The 10,932-nt window shown below is 34.3% G+C and overlaps 2 protein-coding genes and 1 long non-coding RNA gene across 3 annotated transcripts; 1 reads left to right on the top strand and 2 right to left on the bottom strand.

The window, feature by feature from the left end:
* LOC104780052 (WAT1-related protein At3g28050) lies at nucleotides 401–2,972 on the bottom strand. Its single transcript, XM_010504510.2, has 7 exons — nucleotides 2,562–2,972; nucleotides 2,407–2,472; nucleotides 1,930–2,043; nucleotides 1,567–1,795; nucleotides 1,288–1,449; nucleotides 1,037–1,188; nucleotides 401–757 (listed from the first exon to the last, which is right to left on the bottom strand). Exons 1-7 carry the CDS (start codon nucleotides 2,750–2,752, stop codon nucleotides 568–570), a joined length of 1,104 nt encoding a protein of 367 aa, XP_010502812.1. The 5' UTR covers nucleotides 2,753–2,972; the 3' UTR covers nucleotides 401–567.
* Nucleotides 2,626–3,218, top strand: LOC104780053. The gene is made up of 2 exons (XR_766638.2): nucleotides 2,626–2,718; nucleotides 2,799–3,218. It is a non-coding gene; the product is annotated as an uncharacterized LOC104780053 (long non-coding RNA).
* LOC104780051 (probably inactive leucine-rich repeat receptor-like protein kinase At3g28040) lies at nucleotides 5,197–8,702 on the bottom strand. The gene is made up of 2 exons (XM_010504509.2): nucleotides 6,957–8,702; nucleotides 5,197–6,875 (listed from the first exon to the last, which is right to left on the bottom strand). The coding sequence occupies exons 1-2, from the start codon at nucleotides 8,504–8,506 to the stop codon at nucleotides 5,372–5,374; spliced, it is 3,054 nt and encodes a 1,017-aa protein (XP_010502811.1). The 5' UTR covers nucleotides 8,507–8,702; the 3' UTR covers nucleotides 5,197–5,371.

The raw sequence follows: 10,932 nt of genomic DNA, 5'->3' as shown, positions 1-10,932 counted from the left end.
TTAATGATTTATTAACTAAAATATTTTGTTTTTTTACGGTATTTTGGATGGGTTTATGTGTTATTTTTTTCAAAAATAGCATATCAAATTTAAATGTGTTATAAATTATGTTGTGGATATGTGGGAATTTAAACTTTGGACTAGACACAAGCCATTAACTTGTTTAATTTACATATTTTGTTTATCGTATACTAAAAAGAATAGTAGTTAGCTGAGCGACAAGTATTAATTACTATTAGCGATGAAAAATCTCAAAACTTCACTAAAATTTGGGACTAAAGGTCAATCATTGAAACATGTAACTCCTAAAAAAATCTTAAATGAAGAATCAACCTTACTCAAGTTTGTGAGATATATTCATTGTAGCCTAATATCATGTAGAGGTCTAAGAAAAAAACCGTTAAAATGATGATTTGACGATATCCTAGATTATGAGATTTTGATTAGAAAACATTTGATTCCTAAAAATTAAAGATCATATTTGTTTCGTCAAATAAATTACAAAGACATTCACATATGAAATTTCACACATATATATATAGCGCGATCTTCAATGCTTGATAGTCCTTAGACATGTTCATCGTTCTTGTAACTTTCCAAGAGAGGAGCCTTCTGTGAACCCGATGGAGAGTCAAGATCAGCTTCGTTGGCCTGCTCGTGGTTAGCCTTTTTGTCATCTTCGACCAAGCCCACTTCCTTAGCTTTACCCCACATCACCGTGTAAAACCCCATTGTTATTACCGTTGCCCCGATCAAGCTGAGATCAACATTTAAGTACAGAAACGAAAACAAAAAAAGATTTTAAGCGAGCTGAGAATGAGAGTTTAATACATTAAACATTTTGCAACGATTTGGAGGTATGGTTCTAACATAACAGCGAGTTCCAAACTAATCTTGGACTAACCCGAAATTATTTATATTTAAATTTCCGCAATAGTCGGAATCGGTCCATTAAGAAGATATCAATGCTTCCTCGACCAACATGGCAAAACTACAAGACTTGTGTTGTGTAGTCTAAAGTGTGGGGTTAATTTACCTGCCGATGTAGAGAGAATCTCTGAGGAAGATAACGCCCATTGCAACAGCTATCGCAATGGACAATGGCTTGAACATTGCAACGAATAAAGGCCCCTTGATCCGCAATGCCCATGTATGGATAGTATTGTTTATGCAAGATCCAAACAATCCCTAAAGATAGTTACAATCAACACAAAACATTTTCCTTTGTGAAAAAATAAAACTAATTACACTCATAGGAAATTCACATTATATAAGTAATGTTCTCACCGAGCAAACGATTGACACTAAGGCAATATTTGGTTTTATCTTCCATACACCCAAGTCACTCCCTTCTGTGAACAATGTAACGAGAGCAGTCCAAAAGCTCACGCCTAAGCTATAAAAGCAAACAACGGTAAACTCGGCCGGATACTCTCTCATGATTTGAGTCTACCAAAAAAAAATATATATATTAAAGATTCCATAATTCTATTAGAAAACGAACAAACCATAGAGAAAAATGTATTAGATATGCATACGTAGTTCATCGTAGTTCAACGAACAAACCTGAACAATGTACCATAATGGAACACAGAAATACTCAACCGAGAGGAAAGCCGCGCCAAGTATCCAATTAGGGTTTGTCGATTGCGATCGCAAAGAAACTGACGGTGGAGATGTAGCAATCACCACAGGACCATTATAAAGAGTCACTATAAACGCACCTCCGATAGAAACAACGGTTCCTAACATTTTAGCCACACTACTAGTTCTCTTGAAAGACACACTCTCCATCCTACAAAACCAACTCTCAAACTCTTAATGAGGCCCAAAAAACAGTTCATGGGCCGAGGGTGGTTTTGGTAAATGGCTAGTGTAAAAGGAATATGTAAAATAGGGATGTATATATATAATGTATAAAGTTGGCACCTGAAAAGGACGGCTAGTAAGAAGGTGAAAGCTGGAGTAAGGTTGCTGATCGCAGAAGCAAGTGTTGGACTACTATAATTGATCCCTGTGTATCCCATTATGTTTGAACAGCATCTATATATTTTATCAACACGAATTTTTATAAATATAAATTTTATTTTGTCAAAATAACAAAAATAATATACGAAGATGGGAAATAGTAACACCCAAAAATATAATATATTTTTCATGAAATTGGGGGTTAGAGTTTTTGCAGTAAAGTTGCAGCTTTTCGAAGCAACTTTAAGCCAAATGTCTCTTTCTTACCCTACTTTGTTGTCCTCTAAACTTTGGTTAAAAAATAAATTTCAGTAACTCTCTTGCAAAAATTTCATCTCTCTTGGATCTTACCAAGACCCAAATCGGGTAATATAAATCTCAAACTCAGACTTCTAAATTAAAGAAAAAAAAAAGAGAACAAATTAGTATATAATATACCCAATAATTCCAAGAAGCACGATTTTGTAGAGAATTGAGAAATTCATCGGTGGAAGAGTTCTTGATCTGTGAAAAATTAAACAAGAAACCATTACTCAAAAATTTCAAGAAAATATTAAAATTTCAAGATCGAATCAAGAAAAGAGAGACCAAACCTGAAGGAGCAAAACAGAGAAGGTAGAAGAAGAAGAGCAGCGAGACCATAAGAGTATACGATAAAAACATGATAGCTCATGCCTTTCAAAGTAGCTGCTTTGAAGAGAGTGTTTAAACCAACGTTTGCACATTCCATTATCACCAGCGCTGTTACAGGTAACACCTCTCTCTGGAAGTATTTTACCGCCATCTTCTCTCTGACTCTTTACTACTTGTCTCTCTCTGTTGATTTATAGATGAGGAGATTCGAAGAAGTGAGTTTTTTTAACACTATATGTAAAGATGAGAGAAACAGAGTTTGTTCTGTTTTTTTTCTTCTTTTTTTTTTGGGGAAAAGAAGAAGAAAAGAAGGTGAGTGGGTGAAAGTTAGATTCAGCAATTGTATTGTGTAGTCACACACACTTTAGAAATATGTGAAGCGGACAAAAACAAAACAAAAATAAATAGGCCATGAAACATGCTGACATGTTGTTATGTATCTATGTTTTATATGCCATAGCCATATGAATGGAATTTATTCCAGTACAAAATATATATATAAAGATCATTTATCAGATTATTGATCAACAAATTTGTGGGTGATCAATTAATTATTTTTTGTTGGATGTTTCGTGTTCTTGGTTAGGTCTAAGTTATTTGAGTTTTTTTTTTTTTTTCTTTTTAGAAAAATGTATTGGAGGAGACAAAATTTTGTATCTAGGTGATTTACTGATTTGAGTCATCAATTAAGGTTCATGAGAATTAAGGAAGAGGTAAGCTTCAATTGATACTCCATAAGTCCAATAATTTGGTTTATTTAGTGATTAGTAAAAAAATTAATCTTTTTGGAGTTTGATTGGTATCGACTAGCTACGAACCAACTATCAATTTAATGCGTGTATAAATCGATTAAACTGAGTCTGTGACCAAAAAGAAAATATTAAAATGAGTACTTTAAGCTATGCAATTTACCCTTACTAAATTGTTAAATTAGGTGAATTGTGTAACGCCAAATTCTTTTTTTTTTTTTATCAATTTCGTTGTTTGTTTAAGGTTTTTAAGCCACCGTAACAATCCGAATTACCAACAAAAACATCTTTCTAAAAGGATCACACCCTAGTACCCTAATAGAGTGAATCTGTAGATCAACTGTATTAGAGTCTCGGAGACGATACTTGGCAGCAGTTTTTCAGGTCAGCAAGAAGCCATTGGTAGACCTTGCTCCACTTTCATAGATTCGAGATCCTCATTTTTTCGTGCTATAAATGTTAGACCAAATTTTCTTCAAAACACCTATATTCTAAAGTAATACCAAGTTATTCTAAAGTGCCATAAGATGGTATGTTCTTTTTGTCAAGTTAATAAAATCCTATCATAATCACAAAAAGGCAGCAAAGTCCTAACTAATTTGTCTATAGAATACTTCAATACCAAAACACATGGTTTAGGCCATTCATATAATGGTAGCATGCATCTTCCACACGCCATAAAATTAAAACCTAATTATCTCATTTATAATTAATATAGTCAAATATATAAAGTTTCGTGCATCTATGTAAGGATTCAACACCTAATTAAAAAAAATGGACATTTTTCACTTTTCAAAGATACTTTTTTATTTTATCCATTTTCAAAAATATTCATTTTATATATATATAATGATTAAATTCTAATTTCTAACATTAAATACTAAACTCTATCTCCTGAAAACTATATTCTAAATGTAAAATAGAAAATCCAAATTTAAAAAAAAATAAAAATTAATTTAATATTTTTAATTTTGTAAAAAAGAACAAAAATAAAAATATTCAAAAAAAATATTTTTGAAAAGAAGTATCTCAAAAAGATCATTGCTAACAAATAATTATAAATTAGATTACTATATATAAAAGAATTAATCAATTATATTTGGACACGTGGAAACTGAAAAACTGGATTCTTGATTTTTATTTTGTTTTATGTAAAAAAAAAATATATATGTTATTCACAAATAAGTTCTAGTAATCTAATATATATATATATATATATATATATATCATATCTTTGCGAAATTGCATTGTCTTCACGAGAGACCAATTCTTCGGATGTTTTACTTGAAATAATTATATCACACATATTAAATTGTGCTTGACTGTTCCTAATGAGGATTGTGATTGAATGATTGAATGATTCATAATATGAAATTGGGGTATGACTTTGGATAACATATGCTGGCGTGGTTTTCTAAAACATTGATACATGAATTTGGGGGTATGACTTTTACGTCAGTGATATAGGAAAATTACAAAATCTAAAGAGATAATTATAGTAGTAGGCGACGTGATGCGCTTGTGTATGTATTAATCAACTTGGGTAGAAAATCTATACGGCGTAAAAAAACCAATTATATGACAAGAGATTGTGTCCTACAAGTAAATTATAAGTATAAGAAACCTTTATTTATTAGATAATAGAAAACGACATCGAATATATATATATAAAAAACAAAATAAAGAAAACTATGCCACATTATTGTCTTTGTCACTCTTACCCGATTCGAGCCACTAGATAATAATAATTGTACAAGTTTTATTTTAGTTCGATTTCAATGTCAGTAATTATTTAACATTTGTACTATATATTGCTAAATAATATAAACACATGTACAATTCTCAGAAGAAGAAAAACAAGGCTATTAATGATAGTACTGGTCAATGATTGTTATGATGATGATGACATAAGTAGAGAAAGCGTAGTAGCATTGGCAAAGAAGCAGTCTCTTGAAAACATAGAGAAAGAAAAGAAAAAATGGAAAAACCTAATGGGAAAAATTAAACTAATAGACAGTGTTTTAGAAACTATCCATGATCCGGTGAGGAACAGGAGAGTTAATGACCTGTAATATCTGAACAATCTCGGCCATTGTAGGCCGATTTGAAGGTATCTGAGAGGTACAGACAAGAGCAAGTTTCAGAACAGGTAACACTTCATCTTCAGAGTATTGTTCCTCCATCACAGGATCAATACATTCAAGCACATTCCCTTGTTCTAACAGAACTCGAACATGGTCGCTAAGTATCACAAAGCTGTCTTCACCGTACTCCACTGGTCTTCGACCGGTCACTAGTTCGAGTATCAAAACCCCGAACCCGTAAACATCGCATTTCTCGTTGACTCTTAAGTTCTGACACTCTAACTCAGGCGCTACGTATCCTAGAGCGTTTTGAAACCTGTTGTTGTTCATCGTATTCCCGTCTTGCGTTGTTAGAAGACGAGATAGTCCGAAATCGGAGATTTTCGGGTTGTTTTTTTCGTCGAGGAGGATGTTGGTTGGTTTCAGGTTGAAGTGGATGGTTGCTGGACGGCATGTGTGGTGGAGATAAGCGAGTCCTTTGGCTGTACCGAGGATGATTCTGTATCTTACGTCCCAAGAAAGAGGTGGTGTTGAGGGTTCTCGTTCGTGTAACTTGGACTGCAAGTTTCCGTTAGGGATGTATTCCGATACCAAAAGATGCAACTCCGGTGTCCAGAAATACCCTTTGATCGATACTAGATTAGGGTGCTTCGCTTTCGCCAATATCCGAACTTCACGATCAAAATCTTCTAGGTTTTGAAGATTCGGCGACGGGACAAGTTTCTTAACAGCCAAGTTTCTCCCCTGTTCTCCCAAAGGTGCCTTGTAGACTGTTCCAAAAACCCCTTCACCGATTCTTGAAGCTTTGTTCAGAAGAGACTCCGGGTTTCTTTCAAACTCTTGAGACGAAGACGACGAACGCGACGTTCTTGAGTTTAACAGAACAAGTTTACCCATCACTAAGCTTCTCCCTGATTTCGAAGACCCCGAGAAAATGCTCTCCAACGCATTGTCTACAAACGCAAGCCGCCTTCTCACAGACGCGTTAAGCAGCGTTATGATTATGATCCCAGCGAAAATGAGTATAGCAGCTGATATTGCTACAATCACTGAAACACTAAGGAACATTCCACGGTGGAACTTTCCAGAACCATCGCTCGCTCGGTTTCCTGGCATATTGTTCCCTTTCCCATAGGAGTTTGGATCAATGACAAGAGGCTTTGGAACATTCAGTGTGCATGGTCCTCTCAACAACGGTGAACAAATACCTAGGTTTCCTTGAATAGCACTCTGGTCTAAGCTTTGAAACACACCTCCAAATGGCAACCTTCCGATGAGTCGGTTAAACGAAACGTTAACCAATAACAGATTCTGTAATTCCCCAAGCTCTTTTGGTATCTCCCCGGTAAGCTTGTTTGCCTCTAGCTTTAGAATCTTGAGCTCTTGTAAGTTCGAAAGGGATTTAGGAATAGGACCGGTAAGATTATTATGAGACAAACTCCTACAACAAGAAATATGTAATTAATAGTGGAAAACATTTTGCAAATAAGCAAAAAAACAGATATAGGAAAAAGAGACTTACAGCAATTTGAGAGAAGTGCAGTTTCCGATTCCTTCAGGTATAGAACCGGTTAGTGAGTTGCCATCTAACTGAAGGATCTGAAGACTCTGAGACTCACATATATCCGCTGGAACTGAACCAATCAGCGCGCTGTTCCTCAAATCCAAGACTGTTAGATTCTGTAAAAACTCTATTTCAGGAGGAACTCTTGTGTTGAAATGGTTCCATGACAGATTGAGGTACTTCATGTGAATGAAAAGCCCTACCTCACCAGGTATGTTCCCAGTGAGTTTGTTACGCGAAAGGTCGAGCCTTACAAGTGACTCAAATAACCTACTCGAACCTCTCGGGATCGAACCGGTGAAACCGTTACCCGAAAAATCCATTTCTTGAAGACCAAGATCAAACAAACCATCAGGAATGCTACCAACAAAGCCATTCCCTTTGAGCTGAACAATCATAAGCTCATTGCAAGATTCCAAAGACTCCGGTAGCTCGCCGGAGAGTTTGTTCTTAGACAAGATTAGATCCTTTAGAGATCTCAAGTTACCTATTGAAGAAGGAAGCTCCCCAGTTAACTCATTGCTGGAGAAATCCAAGTGTACTAAACCGGTCATGTCACTGATCCATACCGGGAAATCACCGGAGAGCAGATTGTTTGATAAATCGAAGTGATATAAAGATCTCAGCCTCTGAAGTGTTCTTGGAAGCTCACCAGAGAAAAGATTGAAACTTAGGTCAACTCTGTTTAAATGAGGACAGAGTCCAATATCTGAAGGCAATGGTCCTTGAAACTGATTCCTCTGTAATTGTAACCATTTCAAGTTATGTAGAGAGAGTATCCCTAAAGGTACCGATCCAGAAAGAGAATTAAACGATAGATCTAAGACTCTTAACCTCTCAAGCTTCCATATCCCTGAGACGAAACTAGGGTTACCCGTAAAACCGTTTCTTGAGAGGTTGAGACTGTTCAAAACAGAGCATCGAAACAGAGTACTTGGGATTTGACCTTCGAGATGGTTGTGTGACAGAGAGAGGTACCTAAGAGAGGAACAGTTGTTGAAGAAGTCATCAGAGAGTGTACCGGAGAAGGAGTTTCCGGTTAAGTCGAGGTGTTGCAAGGAGCTGATTGATCCAAGAGAAGATGGGATTTGACCGGAGAGGTTGTTGTGGCTAAGATCTAGCTTTCGGAGATTGTTGTTAGTTGAGAGAGCGTTGAGGTTTCCGTTGAAGTTGTTGTTGGAGAGTGAGAGTACTTTTAAATGCTGAAGCTTTTGGATTCCACGGCCGATTTTTCCGGTTAAGGCTAAACCGTCGAGGGTAAGATCGGTGACTCGAGATGTTTTGGGATTGCATTTGACGTAGCTCCATGAACAAGGAGAGTTATCGTCTTCGTTCCATGACTCAAGGTGTGAAGATGGGTCGTCGAGGTCTGATTTGAAGACGATGAGTCCTAGAACGTCGTCGTTTAGTTGGATTGAGTCAATCTCGCCATTGATGAGTGATGTCATCATCAATGTCAATGCGAGAAACAGAGTTAATGAGATCATGTTTCTTCTCTTACCGCCCATTTGTGATGTTTCTCTCTTGATGGGTAGAGAGATAAAACTTAATTTGTATAGGAGGAGAGAGATAGAGAGAGAGATGAGAGAGTTATGACATTTTTATGAAAGAGAGAGAAAAAGAGAATGGAGTTGAGTTTTGTGCCAATGAGATGAAACTCGAAGTGTTAGTGAGTGTAAGATTCTGAAGTTGGCTACATGACAACAACTAGATCGAGTTTACATATGAATATATGATCACTATGGCTAAATGGACCACATGGTCTTTATTCGGTTTAACCAAAAATGTCCGGTTTAGTCGATTATCTTAAATTAGATGTGTCTTCTTTACTTGTTAAATACATAAATGATGATAAACCATACGATTAACTAACAACATGTTACTAAGTTTTAGGAACTCATCTCCATTTAGGGTCATATATAAATTCGTTTGAGTCAGAAAGGAATAATATGTAATTGTAAAGGAAATAAGTATTTGTAAACTAAAACCTAAAATTTGATGTTTACAACCCTCCATATAATAATATCAGGGGTCTTGGCAAGTCTGTATTATCCAATAGATATACATGTGTAGTCTGGATCATAAAATAAATATCATTGGACTACAACCATATCTAGCCCCGACTTGTACGTAATAATAGAGTAAAAAGTTATATCACAAGAAAGGGAAAGAGATGAGATGAAAAAAGATATGGTCAATAGAAGGATAGAGACCTATGAATATGGGAATCCTAATAAAATATGATGAATTAAAAAGAAAAAGATTAAAAAGGAAAGAAGAAAAGAACAAAAATAGGGTTTGGTGCCATTAGAACAAGAAAGACTCGTGACTGACAAAGTTATGTGTAAAATCCACCGCACAATTAGCTTATCTGTCTTTTTGTCCCGACATCTCTCTCTCCTCCCCGCCTCTCAATTTAGATTCAAATTACAAACTTAAACTAAGCTTTTTAAGATTATAAGTCTATAACCCTTAATACTAAAAGAGATTGAAATGTTTCTTGGTTAGAGACATTGTTTTTAAAAACACCATTGACTATGATTTGTGTTCGTATTTAGTTTGGGTTACATGTTTTTTTTAAGACTTATTAATAGAGATCAGCTAAAAGTATAATATTTATTATACTTTTGTTCTTATAAGCCTCTTTGGTTATACTGAAATCAAGTTAAGAAATGATGAATCAAACATTCAAATGGCTAATAATATTATGTGTAATATTTCTTCTATTTGATACATTATTATTAGAAAATACCCTATTATTTAGTATCCGATTCACAACTCATTTTCGTTTTTTCAAGGTTAACAGATTTTAGATGATTATATATAGTAGATCTTTATATCCGTACCACAAAGAATTATATATGATAAACATGTATACTACTAGCATCACAAGAATTCACGATAAATTATCTACATGCACCACACTTATGATCGAGCGATATATTTACACGAAATTATTAAAGTAATGATGAACGATTTGCTTGCAAAATATTAGAGATTTTCATTAAGTTTGTGTAGAATTAAGCCTTTATCTGTCACTAGTGGAGTATAGTTTTAATCAGCCTGGTTTTAACGATATTGTTATAAAACTTCATAGTTACTTTACCAAAATATGACTTTGGAATTGGTTATATCTAAAGGAAATTTCAATAGCTTATACGAATACGACTTAAAAATGCAGGTATTCAGATACTGCTCAAAAAAAAAAAAAAAAAGCATTCTCAATTTAGTCGAAGCAAAATTTACAAGAAATATGTATTTTCAGTGATGTGAAGTGATAAATGTCTAGACAGTAGACACACGTCAATTATTAAAACGTATATCCAATCGCATTCTTTTGTAATTTTGTTCGTCATTTTGATTTCTATATATAATATCATTCAATTCTAATTTGTTTATGTTTTTTTCATCATCACATCGTTTGCATGAGATATGGAAGATTTGATCAAGCTGGTGTCTGATGTTTGGGAACGGAGCATGTTCTCAAATCTTGGTCGTTTTTCAATAATTATTTCTTACCCATATTTCAAGATATTCTTCTTGCCAGACACAATATTGCAACAAAACAGAACTCAATCACACAATGTTAAAATTTAAATTTGAATTTTGGTTTGATTCAGTATATTTTTGGTTTTTTTAAAAAACGGGTAACTAATAACCAATTGCAAACTAATAACTAATTTAAAATTATGCTTCTCTGCACCCTTGATTGATCTTGTATTACAGTTTGTAATTATTAATACTTGAGATATTGATATCGAAGACGTACGCGCCATGCTTACTAATCCAAAGAAGCGATATTGAGAAATCTTGATATCAAAGACACGACGTAAACTATACTAAATATGATATTCATAAGTTTTTTTTTTTTTTTTTTTTTTTTTTTTTTTTTTTTTTTTTTTTTTTTTTTTTTTTTTTTTTTTTTTTTTTTTTT

Source organism: Camelina sativa, chromosome 4, assembly GCF_000633955.1.
Source record: "Camelina sativa cultivar DH55 chromosome 4, Cs, whole genome shotgun sequence".
In the NCBI taxonomy this organism is placed as follows: domain Eukaryota; kingdom Viridiplantae; phylum Streptophyta; class Magnoliopsida; order Brassicales; family Brassicaceae; genus Camelina; species Camelina sativa.
This window is presented reverse-complemented; position numbering and strand designations above follow the sequence as displayed.